The following is a 22,425-nucleotide window of genomic DNA, read 5'->3' as shown; positions in this document are numbered from 1 at the left end:
TGTCTCGTGTCGTTGTATGGAACTCTTTAATAACAGACTGATACTTTGTACTAAAACTCTTCAATAATACACTGATACTTGATTTAATAACTCATTGATACTTGGTGTTATTAACAATCTCCGAGTTCATTATTTATCACTAAATACTTAATTTCAGTGCGGGCGGGAATCGAACACGCGCCCTCACACGTACGTGAAATTGGTGTTAAAATGAAGTTTGTTTATTATTCCATATTAACAATTCACTACTTGCTTTGTTTATTATTCCATATTAGCAATTCTCTACTTGTTTTGTTTATTATTCTATATTAGCAATTCACTACTTGCTTTATTTATTATTTAAGATTATATACCCAATCAGATTATCATAATTTCTTGACAATACACTATCTTGTCTCGTTTTATAGGTAGCATTGATGTAAACAGGAGGTAACCTACTCGTATTACGTATATTTCATTGTAGTGAAACAATTTAATTCGTTCAGGAATACAATCATCCTAATAATATAAATTATTTAGTTCGATAAGGCATAATGATCAAAACTAGTCTCAGTGGCATTGCAAATTACAGTTTAAAATAGGTACCCTTCAACTGGCAGGCAGACATATTCTGTCTGCGTCAGTTTGGCTCAAATGATCTTAGATGATTTAGTTTTAACAAGACTAATTATCATAGAATAACAAGTGACTTTTGGTAAGTAACGAGTTTGTTAACCAACATAACATCTGTGACTCATGCGTACGCGCAACAAAATCAAAATCAATATTACTTTGGGTTTGTAGGTTTGGTATTGTTTGTAAAATTAAATATTAATTGATGTCGATAATAATAATGATTTTGATAAATAATAATCGGCAAATAGACTGAATGTACATTCTGTAAATGTAATGATTGTAGCTACCTCCCTTTTATTTTATTTAATTTTTTGGGTATATAATCATTAAAATTATTAATTACTCACTTTTATCCTCGTCGCCATTGTGGTGTCTTAAATAAAACACTGGTATATGTTCACTGTGTAAGCTAGTGCAAGCACTGACGTCCGTCCCGTGTGGCGGCCCGACTACGACTGACTCCCCACCGCGCCGTACTAGTCAGTGTTGCCATAGCGCACACTCTTTATTTGTGTAGTAGTAGGTACACCACACCAATGACAGTTTAACTCTCCCCCGGGACAAACTTGGCCTTCACTGTTTGGTTTTTAGTGGCGGTCAAGTGTAGATCCTGGCTACACAGGAGTTGCAGCGGTGGGAACGAAAGGTGGGAATAGTCCGTAACATTCAGTAAAAGTTTTCATTCAGATATAGTTCTTTAGAGGAGGCCGTGACTCGGCAAGCTGGTGTGTCCCTCCAGCTAAATGACTGACGACCGAACTTCTTTTGAAATAAAATAAAAACTTTTGAAAAGCACAAACGAAGCAACTTATATTTATAAGCTTGTAACATCTACCTTAAGCTTTTAAATCTACGAGTATGTATTTACTTTAAGTAACAATGGAGATTTAGTACACAATTGTAGCTTGTGATTTTATGCTACATATCCATGTGTAATGCATTTATTTTTATTTTTCTTTATTAAGGAAACAAACAGCATGAGTTGATACATGTGAACTTAAAAAATAAAAACAGTACCTACAGTAGCCTAATCAGTTTCCACAGATAAACTTTACAAGTAATCGAAAGTTATGCAGAGTGCGAGCAATTTAAAATCACAAAATATAAAAAAAAAACACAACAAAACCTTACAATCTTAAGTGGATTAAAAACTGTATCTGTGCCCACTGCCCGCGTTCTACGCGTGAAAATCGTTAGAAATTTTTCCCGTTTTTGCAAAAAAATCATTGATTATCTGCTTCTATTTAATAAATCCAATCTTATTTTCAGGATAATGGCGGTAGACATGCAGATACACCTCTTCACACTACTCTTAATCTTAGTGCTGTTGAAGTACCGACAGCATGCTGTCAAAGTAATCTCGGCTTTATTCGTGGTAGCTACCGCCATTCTTGCCCACCAGGCTTATAAGCATGAATTGGTATCTACCTACCTGTATGTTACACCTGAGTGAGTATCGGCACATCATGATCCTCATCATTTCAGCCACAAGACGTCCACTGCTGAACATAGGCCATTTTTACATGAGAAAATGCTTTGCGCATTCCCATGGCCGTGAGGGCAACTACTACGTATCGCGAAATGAGGTGCACAGTGCACACAGGACTTACCAATGGCTTAATGCCATGTGTGCACCTCGCGCATCTGCCGCAACCGGCTCCCTCCAAAGTGCACGGTGACCGCGCACGCTCTCATAGTCATAGGCCTCCCCCAATGATTTCCATATCGTCCGGTTTGTAGCGGCCTGCATCCAATGCCTTCCTACTACCTCCGTAAGGTCGTCGGTCCACTTTGTGGGTGGACGTCTCACGCTGTATTTACTTCTGTAGAGACAATTCGTTTTATCCCTGAAAAACATTAGTTTTCAATGTAGGTGGTAAGATTTTACGTTGGCGTTCCACAGAGAGCAAATATTTTAGTCAATAAGGCTGAGTTGCACCAACTAACTTTGACCGTAACGTAACTATGACGATAACCGGTGGTTTTTGTATGGAGTTTGACAGAGTTTTTGACGTTTGTCAAAGTTAAAGTAAGATGTGTTTAACATAATATCTTTTTGAAAATATATATAAAGTCAACAACATAATTTTTGTTCTTTACGTCATTACTCCTATTCTTATATTTTTTCCAAGCATTAATCATCAATTTTACATTAGTTTAAACTCCGTATGATGAAACAACTCAAGAAGAACTATGCTATCAAACTTGGTGCAATTTTTGACGTTCATCTATCTGAACACGAAACTTGAGTTTGTATTAACTTAATTGAACGTCATTTCTGAATACCAACTAATTAAAATAAACGACAACTTAATTCACTATGCAAATGAATACTTTGATTTGATTTGCGTATAAAATGCTTAATACAACCCGATCCAGCTTACTGCGCACCTCGCTGGAATGCGACTCTCCCTCGCACTCACCCGCACCGCACACCCCCGTCCCGTCGTATCAGAGCATCATGTGACGTCACGGCTGCACGGTGCGCCGTCAACACGATCGTATATTTCTGTCATAATGATCATTATTCTAATAAATTGTTTTTGTGTTTTAGGGTCTTCCGAAACTTCTTCATCGGTGCAGATTCATTTTTCGACCTCTATATACACCCGGTCGGTGCGTTAATAGCGGCTTTAGCAGGGGTTATGTTAGCGTTCGTTCACAAGGACCACCAGGAACGGAACGTTAATATTAACAACTCTAAGGTACGTATCGGGACACTTGCGCGAAAGACATTTGCACGAAGATACTAGCGCGAAAGACATTTGCACGAAGATACTAGCGCGAAAGACATTTGTGTGAAGACACTAGCGCCAAAAAAACATGAGCGTGAACGGACGTTTGCGCGAAAAGACATGAACGCGAAAGACATTTGCGTGAAGACACTAGCGCGAAAAAACATGAGCGCGAACAGACGATTGCGCGAAAAGACATGAGCGCGAAAGACATTTGCGTGAAGACACTAGCGCGAAAAAAACATGAACACGAACGGACGATTGCGCGAAAAGACATGAGCGCGAAAGACACTAGCGCGAAAGACACTAGCGCGAAAGTCATTAGCGCGAAAACAGTTTTAGCATTATTATTCGCGAAAAGTATTTGATGTCATGCGCGCAAATGGCTTTTATCTTCGCGCAAATGTCTTTCGCGCAAGTGTACCAGAACCTTCTAAGGTATGCTTTACGCTTACTCGAGCCAAATGACGTCCACTGCTGGACAAGGGCCTCCCCCAAGGATCTCCACAACGACTGGTCCTGCGCTGCCCGCATCCAGTGTACCTTCCTGCGACCTTCACCAGATCATTGATCCACCTAACGGGACACCCACACTACGTCTTCCGGCTCGTGGGCGCCACTCGAGAACTGAAAATCTTGTGGCCAGTCAGTGAAGTAACTTGAAGGAAGTGTATTATAACCTTTCATAATGTATTACTTAGATCTTTGATTAACTCAATTGGTAAGCAAAATTCAAAGAATTTGGAACTTTGTGACTTAGAAATATGCCATTTGTTTATAATATAACGGACTGCTAAGCCAGAGGTCGTGGGTTCGATGCCCGCTTCCCGCTTATTACAAAACAAATAAACATTTGTGTGCATGAAAATATTTGTTTGTACTACGACTACGAGTAGGTAATTGTTGTGTTTTCTTTCTAATAAAATGTATTTACAAAAAGTATTTAAATACGAGTACTCGTATGTTTATATCTGTTTACTTTTGATGGGTTATAGGTGTTAATTGAAAAATGATAAAAGAATAACAGAGATTTTAATAGATTTACACAGGAACTACAGACACTAGACAGCCTTACAGACAGAGAGACCGGAAACAGCAAGTGACAGATGTCAAAAAAAAATTGTATTTGCGTTTAGAAATTACAACACTGGCCCTTAAACCAATACAATTTTTGGTTCTCAAACATAGAATAGTTCACAGTATTTTGCTTGATTTACACAACATTTTGTAATAATTTCATGACAAAAAAAATAACACGCATGCAATTTTAGAACAATCTTAGAATTACACAGTTATCATGTTTACAACTTTAACAGTAACTGGTTCACAAACTTGTTATGAACTTCCTTAGGCAGTGGTTTTGTTAACAAATCTGCTAACATATCTTTTGTACATAGATATTTTACATCAATAGAACCATTACATATGTGATCCCTAATGAAGTGGTGACGAATATCGATGTGTTTAGTTCTGGCATGGAACATGGAATTCTTGCACAATTTTTGTGCTGACTGATTGTCATTATAGATTGTAACTTTACACAACATACCCAATATTTCCTGCAAGAAATTCCGCAAAAACAATGCCTCCTTACAAGAGTCGGAGAGTGACATGTATTCCGCCTCCGTGCTCGACAAGGCCACAGTTCGTTGTTTTCTGCTTTCCCATGACACTACAGAGCTACCAACCTGAAACACATACCCAGTATATGACCTGCGATCTCCTTCATCACTCGCCCAGTCAGCATCTGCGAAGGCCGTGACGTCTAAACCACCCTTTTTGAAAACTAGACAATAGTTCATCGTGCCTTTCAGGTAACGAAGAACCCTTTTTGCTGCCTTCCAGTGGATTTCTGAAAAATACTCATTGAATTGGCTTAAATAGCTGACTGCATGAGCGATATCCGGTCTGCTGCAGACAGCAACGTACATAAGACAACCTACCAGGCCTCGTGTGCTGTCTTAGCGTTTCGAATGTGTGGAATAGCTGATGTTTGAACGGCTAGTGCAATACGAGCCAAAGCCTTTTGTTGCTTCTTCCCATCACTTTCCTCGTTTTCCACACAATCCCAAAGGTCGTCCTGAATTAAAACCATTTTCATCATGAATTTCCATGAACTATAGTTGTCAATGCCCTTGAGTTTCTCGATGACCACATTTGGAGAAGCAGAAGACATGATGCTGACAAAATCTCACCGTATTGTAATAAGTTAGTTTGTTTGTCAATTGTACTATTTCTTGGAAATACGAATTATAGCGACATCCTGGGCCCATAACCTGATGGGTTATAGGTGTTAATTGAAAAATGATAAAAGAATAACAGAGATTTTAATAGATTTACACAGGAACTACAGACACTAGACAGCCTTACAGACAGAGAGACCGGAAACAGCAAGTGACAGATGTCAAAAAAAAATTGTATTTGCGTTTAGAAATTACAACAACTTTTACCCATAGTACAAGCTTTGCTTAGTTTGGTATCTAATAGATGTCGCAGTGTAAAATGTTCAAGAATGTCTTGTTTTTATTTTATTTTTTACTTACTCTACTCTTTCTCTAATTACTTAGGTAGGTTTTAAAAGTATTTTTTGTGGTCTAAAACTATTATTTTATTTTCAGATCCTGATAGTAATGCATCACCTTGCGCTTCCTCTATTGTATTACTGGTGGGACCTAAGCTACGTCTACTTTAGGCATTACGAGAAATCTACCCAACACTTGATGGTAGTCATAGACAGGCTGTTTACCGCTTCGCTGGCCAGCTTCTTATTGTACTCCTTAATTAACTACAAAGGTTAGTTACAAAGATTTTATGCATAGCTAATAAAATACATGGAAACCTCGTGAAGGTAGCAGGAAGGCGCTGGATGCAGGCCGCTACCAACCGGACGATATGGAAATCATTGGGGGAGGACACAGATCATAGAAGGGAAGGAGAGGCTTATGTTCAGCAGTGGACGTCCTGCGGCTGAAATGATGATGAGGATGATAATAAAATACAACAGCTATGTGTTTTCAACAGAGCGTCTTTAAGGGACAAATATGCGAACATCAGGGCACCCGTCTGGCAAGCGTGGGCAATTCAAAATTCACAAGAACGAAAAATAAATTAAAATGTTGATAACTTTAAGGTAGCCTTTCGAACTAAGAGTCACTGATGCAGCGTCTTTAACTTTGGACTTAAAGGTAGCCTTTGGAAGCGAGTTAGTGACGCGGCGTTGGTGGCACAAGACCAAAGCTAAAGACGCTGCGTCTGTGACGCTTAGTTCGAAAGGCTACCTTTAGACTTTAATCTTTAACGTGAAAAATGTAGGTAGTATTAGAGGATGATGTAATGTATATGTTACGGTTAATGTGATAAATTGAAAATTATTAATAATAACCGGTTATTATGAATAATTACCGACAGTCGCGGCAAAAGTGATAAATTCATCACATTTAACAGTGATTATTTAATAATTCAACCTTAGTACTAACAAATATCATAAAAGAGAACAACATCTTGTGTACGTGCTCGTGTACAGCCAAACTTTTGAACGTTTTGATATCATATATTAATATAATTTGGCATAATGAGTTTGGAATGTTTCTTGCATAATATTACTTTTCCATGATGCCTATAACATAATGTTTTGATTTAAAGTGAAAAATAGGTTAAGGTGCGGCGGGGGTGGCCCTTGGGCCACCCCTAAGCCGCCTATTTAGTTTTATACACACATAAATGACCTCATATTAATCACATTTACCAAATGATGCGGTAATTATTCATTAAACCTCTGTACCGTGATTCGAAGCATAGACAATATGAGAATGTCGTACTATTTGCCTCTCTTTCTTTCCTGTTGTTAGTGTGTATATAGCCGTCTCTGTCGCACACCTCCCCCCTCTGGCCAGGCAGCGTGAGCGCTGCGCGCTTTCGTTTTTGCCATTGGCGTCTTTTGCCTCGTCGAGTGCACACCTCTCTTCTAAGATACCAAGTATCCGTAGGTAGTGCACAAATTAGAAACTTTCCTGAATATTCAAATAATTATTGAAACTGAGTTTTGGAATAATTTTATTTCGTATTTTCCAACTACAGAAACTGTAAGTACAAAAATATTTTTTTTTACGATTATACCCTCAAAGTATAAAATTTTCTTTTAACGGTTTTACCGTTCGATAAAAATGTGTAATTAAAGTGTGTAATTTAAAGTGTGTATTTTTAGCTGTCTGTTAAAATGAATAATCTAAATCAGATTAGTGACCCCAAGCCCGGGCCTAGTAATGAGTTTGATTCGGATTCGTCCACATCCACGAGTTCGACTTCAAGTCGCGATGATAGAAGACGTGCCCGGAAGCGTAAGCGTAAAAATCGACAAGACGATTTACTGGAAAGGTTAGTCAAAGAAATGGGCGAGTTACGCAATAAATTGAGTACCCCCCGATCTCAAAATAATTGCTGTTCTGAGATCGACCTAAATGTTAGCGGGGAATTATTCGGTGAGTGCAGTGAAGTGGAACATGCCGTGACAGATTTTACTGTTAATGTGGGTACGTCGCTAAAAGAAACCACATCTAAAACAAGTGCAAACCATACTAATACAATAACTCGTTTGCAAAGATTTAACTCTCCGGAATGGAAGGAAATCAGGTTTGCTGAAGTACAAAAGCAATATATTAGTACACCAGGTTTCACCCACCTGGAATGTAATGACGAAATTACTATCTATGACAAAGCAGCTGACCTTGCATATGCGGAGCGTTCTTATGCAGCTCTAACAATGGCGGCGGTCAGGCAACAGGAAGCTTTTCAGGAAGGCTTTCGAAACTTTTTGTCGTGGGCGCGCAGCCCCGAGAATCTTGCGCATGATAAAATCAGCGACAAAATTAATGAAATTTTTACGAAAGGTGAGTACTGTAAGGTATCCAATGACATGTTGCAATTAATATGTGGACGGCGAGCTGATTTAATTGAGCAACGAAGGCACGTCATCCTAAAGTCGGTAAAGGATCCTTTGGTAAAATCGAAGTTGCAAAAGATACCACCGTCATGTCAGAACTTGTTCGCGGCAGAACAGTTCACAGACGCCTTAGAAAAAATCGGTGGAGTTAGACGGGCGTTCTATCCAACTAAGACCATAAAGAAAGCCTCGCATTATGCTGAACCCGCAAAGCCTGCGCAAGGCTACAAACACACTCGCGATAACCAAACCACGCAGGTTTGCTCGCATAATGCCTCGAGGATTCAATCGTGCTGTCAAAAAGCCAGTTCCGCGCAGGAACATCATTATCACAATGCTGAGTACCCGCAATCATTCAGATATGAAAATAGAAACGGTAATTTTCGTGGCAAGAGAGGAGGTCAGAGACCCTCTGCCACTCAAAAATCCAGAAAACGTGAGGCCTCTTCATCCAATAGAGACTCACAACACAAACGTCGCAAATATTGACTCGAGTCGCTTCAGAGCTGGACAACTTCGACACAAGGTGAACAGGTGGAAAGAATTGGGCGCACCAATTCGAATACTACGCATGATCGGAGGCTATCGTATCCCATTTCTCGAAAAACCGCCATTAGTGAAACCACACCTGTCCAGTTCTGCATTTCAAACTCACGTGACCCCCGATATGACAGCAATCATAAATCAGTTGAAAATGGAACAGGTTTTGGAGGATGCGCAATCCAGTCCAAGTTTTGTGTCCAAGATGTTTCTCACACCAAAAGGAGACGGATCGTGGAGACCAATATTCAACCTAAAAGGTTTGAACGATTATGTGTACACACCTCAGTTTCGCCTCATATCCGTTTACAAGGTGCCAGATTTCCTTCAGGACCAAGACTGGCTAGTGAAAATAGATATTTCACAAGCGTACTTCCACATTCCTGTATTAGAGAGTCACAGGAAGTTCCTCAGACTCATATACGACGGAAAATTGATGCAAATTACTTGCCTTCCGTTCGGCCTAAGTTCAGCCCCAAGCGCTTTTGCCTCTGTAACAGCCTGGATTGCGCAAAAACTCAGGGAAAAAGGTCTGCGAGTCCTCATCTATCTCGACGACTTTCTGTTAGCCAACCAAAATCGATCATTGCTGATCGAACAAACCCACTACGCGATTCACCTACTCCAATATCTCGGCTGGGCGGTAAATATGACCAAATCGATCTTAGAACCTCAGAAAAAGATCGAGTATCTAGGCATAACTTGGGAGCCTTGGAACAACTTAAAAAGCTTACCTGCGAAAAAGTCGTCGCACATTGTCGAATTGATAGAACAAGCCTTGAGTTACCAGGAAATGAACAAGGCAGAAATCCTATCTCTCCTAGGGATCTTCAACTTTGGAAGTTTTGCGGTTCCACGAGGTCGCTTGCACACAAGGTATCTCCAAAAGCACAACTTGTCCATACCAGAAGACGAGCATCGGTACCCCTTGTCTCCTCAAGTGATGTCCGAGCTCCAGTGGTGGATGGAGAATTGCAAAAGACCCTCAGCGATACATGCAGAACCTCCCACATATTTCCTAACCACAGACGCATCCCAGATGGCCTGGGGAGCCCGACTCAACAATTTAGAGTTATCCGGGACATGGTTCCTAGAAGAGCAAGACCTACATATCAATCAAAAAGAGCTACTAGCTGTATGCAAGATTCTGGAGTTAAAGAGACATGTTCTATCAAATCAATCGATTCTTCTTCAATCCGACAACCAATCTGTGCTCGCATATCTAAGGAACGAAGGCGGCACCAAATCGACAGCTCTAATGAATTTGACCTTCCGAATATATCGGATTATGGACAATCACAACATATCCCTTGTAACCCATCACATACCCGGCATTTACAACAGCGAGGCCGATCACCTGTCACGAAACATGGCTTCACCGGAATGGCACCTTCTGCCGGAAATAACGGAGATAATATTCGCCAAATGGGGAGTCCCGTGCATAGATCTGTTTGCGTCCCAAGCAGCCCACGTGGTGAAAACATATTGCTCCATAAATCTAGCGGACAGGGATGCAGAATTCCACAACGCCTTCTCACGCAAGTGGAAATTTCATCTAGCGTGGATATTCCCACCTCCTTGCCTAATGCCCAGGGTACTGAACCACTTAAACACTGCGAAGGGAGTGTATTTAATAGTGGCACCCAGATGGGATCGTGTGTTTTGGCGACCGGATCTCAAAAGTCGAGCCCTAGACCCTCCGTTCACGATCCGGGACCCTCAGAAAGTCCTCATAGACGCAACGACGGGCTTACCGCTTCCCAAAGCCAAAGAAATGACCTTGGAAGTTTGGCGATGTGGGGGTGGACAGAAGAATTATGTGGATGGTCCAACGAACAAATAAACTTCTTAAAGTCTGCCTGGAGAACCTCAACATTACGCACGTATAAACCAGCATGGTCGAGAGTCTTGGAGTCGCAAAAACAATATAAATACTTGTAGTCCTTCAGGGTCGGACTTGGCGCGTTTTCTTATTGACCTTTATCAAGTGGAAGGACTGGCCTATAACACAATATTACTACATAAATCGGTAGTGGCAACTCTGTGTAATTCAGATGCTTCTAAATTATCAAATAATTCTGTCGTGAAACATGTTCTGAAAGCAATTTCACTTCAAAAACCAAATAAAATTAGGGCCCCAACATGGGACATCGATATAGTGGCCTCATATCTCGCTAGAGCAAACGTCAACACGTCCAGTATGTATGAAACATCGAAACACTTGGCGACGCTTTTGTTATTATGTTCGGGCAGAAGAGTTCATGACCTAACGCTGCTACGTATAGACGCAGATCATTGTTTACTTACTGAAAACTACGTTGTTTTTTGGCCTGAGTTTGGATCCAAGACCGATTCAGCTACATATCGGCAATCTGGATGGAAGTTACTACCAAATACAGAAAATCCGCATGTGAACCCTATAACCTGGATAAACAGACTGATCACTCTCTCTGCAACAAGGCGGGAAGTAGCTAAAGTAAACAATTTATTCCTAACTGCTTGTGGGAAACCAAGACCTGCATCACGCGCTATTATTGCCGGCTGGATAAAATCTGTGTTAATGTCAGCTGGTATCTCGGCTACCCCAGGAAGCATAAGAGCCGCAGTTGCTTCAAAAAATTGGATAAATAATGTACCAATCGATGAAATCTTAGCCCGTGGTAATTGGCGGGCGGAAAATACCTTTTCGAAGTTCTATCGACGTCAAGTGATGTCCTCTCAAAATAATCCAATCAATAAGTTATTTGAAACAGTGCCTTAATTATATTATTTTGGTCCTGTATTGAATCAAATTTTCTTTTGGTTATCACAATATAACCTTTTATGATTGTGTAATTTCAATATGATTCCATTGAATTTGTTAAGTTTTTTGGATAAATAAAGAAAAAGACTTTAATTTTGTTCAATATAATAATAATAATAAATTTATTTATTTCGACCACATACAGATCATAGTGTTAGTAAATAAGTACTTAAAAATTTTATGGTTAGTAAGAGATACAGTTGGTTTGAGTCAATGGTTTTATTTCTTTTTTGTAACTGAATAATAGTTATTAATAATAATTTACTCAAATAGTCGCACACCAGGATCACACATACTTAATTTTTATTTTTCACCCCTAAGCTCAACTTCGTTTAATCCTGAAATATTATGAATTTAGTAATTACATACAAATATCATTAGATGTCCCTGTCTCATCTGTGATATCACTTTGGCAACCTCCTCGGCCAGGCGATAATAAACACATCTCATATTGTCTATGCTTCGAATCACGGTACAGAGGTTTAATGAACGTGTTTTACCTACCAATAAAACACACATTAAACCACTTACCTGATTCGAAGCATAGTTTAATTGCTGCCTGGCTAAGCAAAAGAGCACAATGGCAAAAACGAAAGCGCGCAGCGCTCACGCTGCCTGGCCAGAGGGGGGAGGTGTGCGACAGAGACGGCTATATACACACTAACAACAGGAAAGAAAGAGAGGCAAATAGTACGACATTCTCATATTGTCTATGCTTCGAATCAGGTAAGTGGTTTAATGTGTGTTTTATTGGTAGGTAAAACACGTTCATAATAACCGGCGATTATTCATAATTTTCACATTTATCACTTTGACCGTAACATATATTTTATAACAACTACATAAAATATTTTTATTGATGCTAAGTCACTCCATCCATACACACATTACGTGATATGTGACGCGAATGGTCAGGTCACGTTGCGCGAAAAAATGGTGTTTTCCAAAAAAACTAATTGATTTTGTTGGTAGACTAAATGTTAGGTAACTCTTAACTCGTAACATACATTTTAGAACGTCTATGACTATAAACTTCTAAGACTATCCTATGGCTGAAATGATGATAATAATAACAACTTTGAAATCTTTTAAAGGTTTAACACATCGCATCTGCTCCTGGCGTGGCCTGAGGGTTATCACGAGGCTGTCTTTCTCCGCCACCATGATCCACTGGTGCATCAACTGCTGGCTTCTAGCCAATCGGACGACACTTCACGACTCGTCGATGGCATACATTGTAAGTGATGATAATGATTCGACCGACTGATTTGGGCCATGGCGACCACTTCGACACCTAGCTGTCTTGGCGGCGCTGGGGCGCCCGAAGATGACTTATGTAGCCGATCTTCGCGGCAAACCCACACATTAAGGGCATCTGAGCACCTTTTTTATAGTCGTAGCGGTTTTCCATTCCACATTGTAAGTATCTAACGGACTATTCCCACCTCTTGTACCCACCGCTGCAACTTCTGTGTAGCCAGAATTCACAGCTTGATCGCCAATAAAAACCCAACCAGTGAAAGCCAAGTTAAAATTGTCCCGGGAAAATTTACCTGTCATTGGTTGGACCCATGACAAAATTAATCAGAAGAACATGAAGGAAAATCAATCGGCATTTTTTTACTGGTTCTGTGAAAAATGACATTCTTGCAGCCAAATTAAACTGCGCTTTTTAACTGATTTGAATAAATAACAGGGCGAGGTCTTAAATACCCATCAAGCTCCTTCCAGATTTTGATAAATTAGCAGCTAATTCATTCTCATTTTACAGATACTGGACACCATCGGAGTGCACGTGCTGTCCAATATAGTCGCTTTTCCCGTGACTATGTTCATCGAATATCCAATGCAAAAGTTCCTGGACCGGGTCATCAACAACACGGGACATCGGTGGTTCGCGCCTCTGAAAGAGAAATCCCTGATAAGAAACACCAGTATTAATGGCGCTAAAAATTCTGCAGAACCGACCACTAATAAAACCAACTCAAGACAAGAATTGAAAGCTGAATAGTAAATTAGAATAATAAATACTAACGCCCGTATTCACAAACGATGCTTGTCGAACGCAAAGCATTGAATAGAGCTCTATGATTGGTTCGTGTGTCACCCTGTACCACGCGCACTGTGAGACCTCATAGTAATGTTTGTGAATAAGGGGGTAAAACTACTAAAAATACCAAAGGCCATGCTGGTCTAACAGTTTATTTATTTAACTGTTCCCAATTCTCTGTCCTATACCTACCTGAAACTCCTATGTAACAATAAGGATCTATAAGCTTGACTACCAATTTTTATAAAGAAAACACTGTTTCTCTTCTCTTATCGAAATAAACCTTTAATGAAAATTTACAAAGAATTTATTTAAAACACATAATAATTATTATTATTTATTGACAAAGATCTACCAACAACACATCTTTACACAAACAAGTAATGCATGCAATAATGAGTTATTCAAAGTAATGCTTGCATTTTTTCTTAATTATCAGTTTTTTAATAAAAATACAACATAATTTTAAGGTAGAAAGGCTGTATGCATCGTTGAAATAGATAAAACTTAACTCGGTACCAAATAAATATTGTTGTCTTTCTTTCTTTCTTAAGATTTCCGCTTAGTGACGCCGGCATAAATACCCAAGGACCAACCACACTACCGGCGCCGCGCTATTGAGTTACAAAGTATCAACAACAACAAACATTAGCGATGCAAGTCCCCCCCCCCCCCCTAAAATTGATCCAAATGACCTTAGAAACGCCAATAGTAGTACGTAGTACGCCGAACTTAAGGCCGATGGGGCAGGAGGCCACGTACCGGAAAACGCTGCGTGGTACGTCCACCCCATAAAGGTCACTGGTCAGGGTCACGCAGAAAGGCACTGGATGCATGGTAGGGAGAGGCTGAGAGGCTATGTTCCTCTGGCTGAAAACATGATGATGATGAAATGTATTCATTGTAGGTAGGTACATTCAATTTTAATTGTCAGTCCTTAAGAACTACTTTTTCTTCCTGAAATGTTACAGAATAATTATAGGCAAGTTGTTAATCTTATTGATTTTTGAGACTATTTTACTACTGAAAGAAAACTGGTAGGTAGTAGGTAACTGTGATTTTGTATAAATCATCTAACGAAGTATTTGTTAACAACTAAACAACAAAGGTCAGCGGGGTCTTTCATTGTGAATCTTTTATTAAATAAATAACTCATTTTTTTAATATGCTCCTTCATATAAAAGATTTTTGCCATTTAGAAAAAGTATTGTTTGTGTCCGAACGTGGTAAAAAATTGTCAAAAATAATTTTTAATTTCGCGAAATTGTCGTTATAAGTGACTTAGAAGAAAATAATGGATCGTGTGATTGCACTTTTAATACTAGTTTTCACAATCGCTGGAGTGCACAGTGAAATTTATTCAGGTGATTTTTATTAATTTTCAATATCCGAAAATGAAAGATTTTTTGGAAAAAAATAAATGAAAGGCTGTCGTCGTTACGTTGTACAGGTAGTTAGCCGTAATTTGATCAACGAATTAATTTATGTTTTATTTAGTGACTATTTAATTAGGTAGATTAGGTATTATTTTTTCGTTCAACTTTGCTACGGCTAGCACGAAAAACTTTCGAGTTCGAATCGTTTGCGTATTCAAATCGCCATCAAAAGATTTAGTACGAAAACTACAACAGCGCCCTTGTGAACGTGTCGTAAAGTGAACTTAGTATGAGAAATGGTTGCACGAAACTTATTTTGAGAACCAAAATAGTCACGTTATCGTTTAATTCGAAGGTTGAGTATCGAATTTTGTCGTATACGCAAACGATTCAAAGACGAAAGTTGTTCATGCTTGGCACAATTTTTTTGGTTGGTGGTTGAAATGAAAACTCTTTGTAACTAGGTACTCTTTTTTATGTATTTAAAAGCTTTTAGGTAATTATCATTGACTACTAAAATGTATATCATGTTAATGGCGATGGTTAATAAGCTCAAACTTTTAGTGAGTATTATAAAATATTGAGCAGTAGGGTCCTGAAAATTTCAGGTACTGCCTTAACTTTAGTAACGGTTACCGGTTATTATTGAAAAGTTATTGAAGTTACATTACACTATAACATCAAGTGAAAGCTCTATTGCAATAAATTGATGTTTTTTTTTCGGTCTTTATTAATAAACTGTGTAATGTAAAGCATATATTTTTTCACATGAAAAAATCGACTGAAAAATATTAGGTATCAAAAAAGCACAGATAAGACACTATAAGAAACTTTAACCACACTTCCCTACTACTTAAGTTGTTAGTATTATTTTAGGTGTTTCCACAATCACCTCTACTCCTAAAGGCTTTTAGTAGAGACAATCAGCTAGTTTCGCCATCGTAGAGTAGGTACCGTCTCTATCGAGCGTTTTCCTAATAATTCCTACTTTTATAAATATTAGAAATTCATGTACCTAATGTAAAATATCACATGTACAGAGTAACTTGTAATGAGTGAACATGCTTGTAAAAGGAATTAGATGAATTACAAGAGGGTCGTGAGGCGATCGAAAACAAGTAGTGAAAGAGATAGATTGGCAATTTGCAAACTTGAGCCCCCTTTTGAGCATGTCGTAAAACCCTGAAAGGAAGCCCTGAATCAAGAGAATCAAACCCATTCATGGTCCTATGCTAAAAGGATACGATTCTGGATTCAAACCCCGTGGGAAAATTAACTTGATTGTCCGAGAATAATAAGATTTGGTTCTTCGGAGAGCCTGTTACCATGTTACGTTGATCACCTTTGCATTTGGTGGTACTATACATTTTGGTACATAGGGGAAAGTAGTACGAGTTGATCCCCTGGGGTAAGATGATCCTTTGCGATTGTACTGAAACCACTAACATCATTTAGTTTCTTTCACTGGTAAAACATAGCTCTGGACACCTCCCCGCCTCAGTCAAATCGTAATGGTGGCGTGAGCGATACATCGAATTTGACTAGAAAAAAGAAAAATTGTGTACTTCTGATCTAAAATAGGCATGACTTTGAGCTTATGTTACTTTTATTCAAACAATGTTAAATGTAATTACTGATGTCTTTAGGCTTTCTATTATGTTTAATTTTAATATTTTGGCCATAAAAACATGGCCGCGTACTTGTAGATTATTGTAGCAAATATTTAACAAAAAGTGGGACTTGGGTCAAGATGATCCCTTCCTATATGTACGAGATGATCCCTGGGAATTAAAACAAAAAAGTCAATGTAGTAGGTAAAGGGAAGTGAAATAAAAGAAAGATAACTTCATATAACTCACCTGAGTCTGAAGAAGATGATACTGAGTGGCTGCACTGAACAGAAAAGTTTTCAAGCGATACCAAGGGTGAATGATATAAATAAAATGTTATGCATGTGGAAAATGGGGCCATAAAGCATGTGCTGGGGTAAAGGGTGATGAAGCAGGTGAATTTATTTGTGATATATGCAACACAGCTCCAGCCAAAAAGCGTTTAAATTATTTAAACGCTTTTTAGCAGGTAACTACTAAGAAAGAATAGGTTATTTTCGTTATTTAATTCGTAAATGTTTTTCTTTTCTAACTTTTTAACGATTTATTCGGATAATTAGGTACTCCGAAAGGAAAACAACCAGAAAAGAATAGATCATAGATTAGAATCATAGGGATCATCTTACCCCTACCTAGGGGATCATCTTACCCACAGGGGTGTACAAGATGATCACTTCGTAAGGTTTTGCAAAAAATGAAATATTTTAATGAAACCTCAATTAATTTCTGGTTTTGAGTATTAGGAAAGTTGGATAGATAAATGTACTAGTAGTAATCGTCTTTATTTTTGGTTTACCTTGAAAAATATGTATTTTACAGCGATTCCCGCTTAAGGGGAACTACTACTTTCCCCTACTTAACCCTATTACAACTGGATAAGATGTAGATTCGAATGCCGCTGTAGCGACGAACACTGTTGCGAATTCTTTTTCCACTGCCTTGTTCGAAAGCTTATGAACTCGAATGATGTAGTTGCGAACGACGCTGTTTCGAAAAATATTACCTATTTAGTAGGCCCCTTTAAGGGCACTTACACTTCCCAAATTAAATGTATAGCTTTAAAGGAATCGAAGTCGAGACCTGTGATAGATCACTATAATAGAATACTTACTAAAATACTTACTATACTTACTATACATAGAATACTTAGTATCTAGAGCTACTAAGAGCTTGTTCCCAGGACAATCCAGTTTGGACTGTTACAAATTAAATCGTTTTTTAGGGACACTGCAATAATAGGATGTTCGTGTGAATAAATACGTATACTACTTAACTGCAAAAATACAGAATATCTTCATGGGAACAAGCCCTAACACGTGGTCTATTAGTGCAATTGCTGGACTTTGAACTAGTTGTTTACTTGTAAGGTGATTAGCATTAACATCCTATGATGAAATAGTTATCTAACGTGCATTCTAATCTACACTATACGTCACTATTGTTGTCAGTTACAACAAAATAATATTTGCGTCATTGCAAATATGACAAAGTGCATAATTTGTTTTTTGTTTCTTGTTTTTTTTGCTTGAAATCATAAATGAATACATCACCACAGTGTTGCTGTAGGTAATGAATTAATGATACATAACTAGTACCTAATACATTACATAATGGGTACTTACGTAGGTACGTTTATGGAGAAACTAGGGTTGCCAGGTGGTGTGTTTTATTGTCCGGCTTTTAGAGCTAAATGTCCGGCCAAATTAAGCACGGAGTCCGGCTTTTGTATTTTTGGACCTGGTAACCTTAGAAGCAAATGATAAGATCTGTCTGTCTATCTATCTATAGCAGCCTTTAGGGGACTTGCCTTCGAACATAGGCCTCCTCTTCAACCCTCCACCGACTCCTGTCCCTGGCCACACGCATCCAGTTTACTCCAGCCTGCTTTTCTTATTTCAGATGAAGATTTCCAAAAGTTCCCAAAGCTCTTCCACTTGGATGACTTCGAGCACTGCATGGAGAGGACAGACGGCGTCTACTGTCTTGGCCAATTCGAAATCTACAGCGATGCGCCAGCTAACCCACTTTATGACTTAATGAAGGTAAAAAAGTTGTTTTAAATATATATTTTTGTAATATTCGTAATTTGTATTGCACAAATTACTAATAATCCCGTTAGCCCCTCGTACTAAGTTAAATTAGTTATGCTTGTGTCACGAGTGGCTCACTACAATAGTCGAGCGGCGGCAGGATTCGAACCCGCGTTCCCCGGATCACGAGTCGGCCAGTCCAACCCCATTCACCCTTCGGCATAATTATTAAATGGAGTTCTTCAAAACACCAAGTTAGCATAGTAACTACGTAATTAAACTCTGGTTTTTAATTCGACGGAATTTTGACATTTCAGAAGTGTTGTCAACATTGAAACATTCCCATTTTGAATGGAGAGCATTTTCACAAATTAAAAAATAATCCTTTCTTGAATTTAAGGTTTCACTTTAAAAACTAAGGCTTAAAAATGTACTGATCATTTCAAAATGGTTATTTGAATTTTTATTATCATATTTTTGAAGTTACAAAAAAAATTGGGAAATTATTTTTCTATTACTGGACTCCCTGGCCAATAATCCATGGGTTACAAACCTTTTTTATGAAAATCCTTTTGTTAATAAAATCTTAGGTTCATAAAATAACCAATTTAACAAGATGCCAATTTTATAATCCAAGTTGATTATGACGACGATAATGATGATTGATGATCAATACATATTTTCGTAAATGATAATATGTTGTTTTACTGTGTTAAAAACACGTTTTTTTCTATTTAAACTCTAAAATGTACATAATAATTAGTGTACATTGAATTGACACAACAAACAATAGTTCATTCTTGTAAGTTGTACTTGATGAAATTTCATTTCATATTATTTATTAATAATTCAAAGCAAAAAAGGCTTATTACATCTGAATTGTCAAAAAATGACAGCTGTCAGAATTCCGTCGAATTAAAAATCGGACTATAAGTACATGTGACCGGAAATGATAGTAACTTTTTGTTTCGCCCTTTTAAAAATAACATTGACCATGACTTCACAGAAGTAGAAATCTTTAATATTTAACGTATCCTTTCGGCACGCCTAAAACATCCATTTCATTATGGCCTCAGTTCGGCATTCTGCACACCCATTTGAGGTATTGAAACTTACAACAACCCGATCGAGCTAACTGCGCACCTCGCTGCGAATCGAATGCGTTTTCCCTACTAGAGTGTCGATGTGTCGCCTACACACCTCTCCATGTTCGCCCCGTTCCATACCAGAGCGTCGATGTGTCGATACGGCAGCCAGGTGCGCAGCGCAATTAATTCAACCGGGTTTTAAGTGTGTGTATAATTATCCTCAGGAAAAGTCTCAAAGCCCGAATGTGTTCAACCGCACGCTTCTGCACCGCGGGTACTGCCTGCCCAAACGTTGCTCAAATACCGAAGCGAATGTAACCGCACGCTTCGAGCGCTGCGTGGACACGTGGGCGCGCACGCTCGCGCTGCGCACGCGCTTGCAAAAGCTGCACTACTGCCGCGCGCATGCGCAGCCGCGCCCGAATGAACCCGACACGAATGACCTCCCACATCGCGTGTTCCTATACTGCGTATACGGTCTGCTCGCTATGGCCGTCTTCGGAACCGTCTACGACTTATTTTTGGCTAAAAGGGGCAAAAGTAAGTATTGCTGAGGCTGTAAACTCCGGCTGCAGAATGCAGTTGGCACGACAGCTAATTAAACAACCAGGATCGTCCAATTAGATGAAGGAACCCTTTTGAACTATAAGATTTTATATCCACACACTCAGCAGTCTACGCTGCTAGAGCAAACCCTCTCTAATTAACCAGATGCAAATAGATGATTATTTTGGTCTACACTGTAGGTACTTATAACTTACACATATTTAATGCTTTTCAGAAAATCCTTTCCTGACGGCGTTTTCCATTCGGATCAACTGGCAACACCTAACATCTAACTATTACGACACAAACCCTCGTTTGAGAGAGCTGGAAGTTTTCCATTTAATAAGGTTAGTACCTTTATAATTATAGTGCATATACTTGTCTTATCTAACTAATTAAGATGGCGCAACTACCCAAAGTAAGTCTTGACCTATGTAATGCGAGACCATACCCACCTCTCGTTCCGACCCCTGCAACTCCTGTGTAGCCAGGATCTACATCCACTTTGCACTGGAGGGAAGTCTAACCTTAACTTCGAACTTCCCCCCGGGATAAACTTGACCTACTATAGTATGAATCTCCACTTCTCTCTCTGTTCTGCGCCAAATCGACGTGTGGATCGCGCAGGTCTTTTGCCTACTTGCTTGATGCAATGAAAGTCAACACTAAAAATTGCTCTAACTTCAAAACCGTACTCATTACATTCTCTGTATTCCAATTTCAGGTTTCTCTTGGGATTCGGATTGATAATGTGCCACGTGCTCATATTGACAACAGCAACCTATCAGCACAACCCAAGAGCTATGGAGAAGGTAAAAATATTTCTCTAACGTTTACACTAGCATCAGAAATCAGAATTCTGCATTCGCGTGTACCTAAAGCGTTCATGCCCACCCCAGAAAATCTTAAAAATAGTAATTACATCATTTAAATCGCACTCCATTTTATTGATTGTGACCTACTGTCGATTCTGCTGCGTACTATGTGCCCACTGCCCATATGGGCACGCAGAACTGACGACCATGGGGTAGCAAGGTTCTAGAGTGGAGGCCGCGTACCGGAAAACGCAGCGTGAGACGTCCACCCACAAGGTGGACCGATGACCTTATAAAAGTAGCAAGGCGCTGGATGCTGGCCGCTACCAACCGTGCAATGTGGAAGTCATTGGGGGAGGCCTATATTCAGATTCAGAAGTAAACGTCCTGTGGCTCAAATAAATGATGATGATGATGACCCACTGTAACTCATGTCTATTTTTTTTGTTTCAGGTGCTGTTCTCTCCATCCGGCTTCATGATAGGGTCAGCAATGACCACTACGTTATTGTTCCTATTCATGTCGAACTTCTTGGCGTCGTACAACTTGCTGATGATCTCTGAGAAGGTCAACTTCACTCTGAAGATGTATCCGTTACTTGTGCTCAAGCGAGTTATTCGGTATGTGATTATACACTTTTCTATGGTCTAGTGGTTAGATAGACTTAGGATGGGTTACACCATCTTAACTTTACCGGTTATCGTTATAGTTACCGTTAAAATTAGGTGGTGCAAACTCAGCCTCAATCTGGAGGTAACCGACGAAGTAACCAACATAGCCCGTAAAATTACCAAAATTAAGTGGCAGTGGACGGGGCACATAGCTCGTAGAGCTGATGACAGGTGGACCGAGGATCTGGTGAAGGTTGCGGGAAGTACTTGGCCAGAGTAGTCTGACTATCAATCTGACCAGTGGGAAACACCGCCTGTATGCAGGACCGGTCTTGTGGAGTTCCATGGGGGAGGCCTTTGTCCAGCAGTGGACGTCATTTGGGTGAAACGAACGAATCTAGAGATCTAGAGATCCTGAGATCTCAGATGGTACCTTCACTTGAATTGAAAATCGTCCTTATTCGAATAGGATGTAGCGGAATTGAGTCAAACTGAGTGTCTGACACAATTCTACTTGCTCACAGACCGGGCTTTAGTTGTATTGATTGTAGATAAGCTTGTTCTTCTAATTAAATAATAAATTAATTAGCAAAAGCACTAACGTGACTATTCCCACCGCTACAACTCCTGTGTGTCCAGGATCTACAGCTACCCAACCAGTGAAGGT

General features: G+C 39.3%; 2 protein-coding genes across 2 annotated transcripts in view; both read left to right on the top strand.

Annotated features, from left to right (window-relative positions):
- LOC135081972 (nose resistant to fluoxetine protein 6-like) overlaps nucleotides 1-13,960 on the top strand; it is a 29,631-nt gene extending 15,671 nt beyond the window's left edge. The window contains exons 8-12 of the mRNA XM_063976717.1: nucleotides 1,885-2,064; nucleotides 3,170-3,320; nucleotides 5,969-6,143; nucleotides 12,727-12,869; nucleotides 13,404-13,960. Coding sequence (XP_063832787.1) covers nucleotides 1,885-2,064; nucleotides 3,170-3,320; nucleotides 5,969-6,143; nucleotides 12,727-12,869; nucleotides 13,404-13,643 — 889 coding nt within the window. The 3' untranslated portion in view covers nucleotides 13,644-13,960. The remainder of the gene's footprint in view (nucleotides 1-1,884; nucleotides 2,065-3,169; nucleotides 3,321-5,968; nucleotides 6,144-12,726; nucleotides 12,870-13,403) is intronic.
- Nucleotides 13,961-14,881: 921 nt separating this feature from the next.
- Nucleotides 14,882-22,425, top strand: part of LOC135082142 (nose resistant to fluoxetine protein 6-like) — a 44,459-nt gene continuing 36,915 nt past the window's right edge. The window contains exons 1-6 of the mRNA XM_063976893.1: nucleotides 14,882-15,046; nucleotides 18,568-18,710; nucleotides 20,011-20,326; nucleotides 20,568-20,679; nucleotides 21,057-21,144; nucleotides 21,601-21,767. Of these exons, the coding sequence (XP_063832963.1) occupies nucleotides 14,977-15,046; nucleotides 18,568-18,710; nucleotides 20,011-20,326; nucleotides 20,568-20,679; nucleotides 21,057-21,144; nucleotides 21,601-21,767 (896 nt within the window). The 5' untranslated portion in view covers nucleotides 14,882-14,976. The remainder of the gene's footprint in view (nucleotides 15,047-18,567; nucleotides 18,711-20,010; nucleotides 20,327-20,567; nucleotides 20,680-21,056; nucleotides 21,145-21,600; nucleotides 21,768-22,425) is intronic.

Source organism: Ostrinia nubilalis, chromosome 21 (assembly GCF_963855985.1).
Source record: "Ostrinia nubilalis chromosome 21, ilOstNubi1.1, whole genome shotgun sequence".
Classification (NCBI taxonomy): domain Eukaryota; kingdom Metazoa; phylum Arthropoda; class Insecta; order Lepidoptera; family Crambidae; genus Ostrinia; species Ostrinia nubilalis.
The sequence above is the reverse complement of the archived record's forward strand: the minus strand, read 5'-3'. Positions and strand labels throughout refer to the sequence as shown.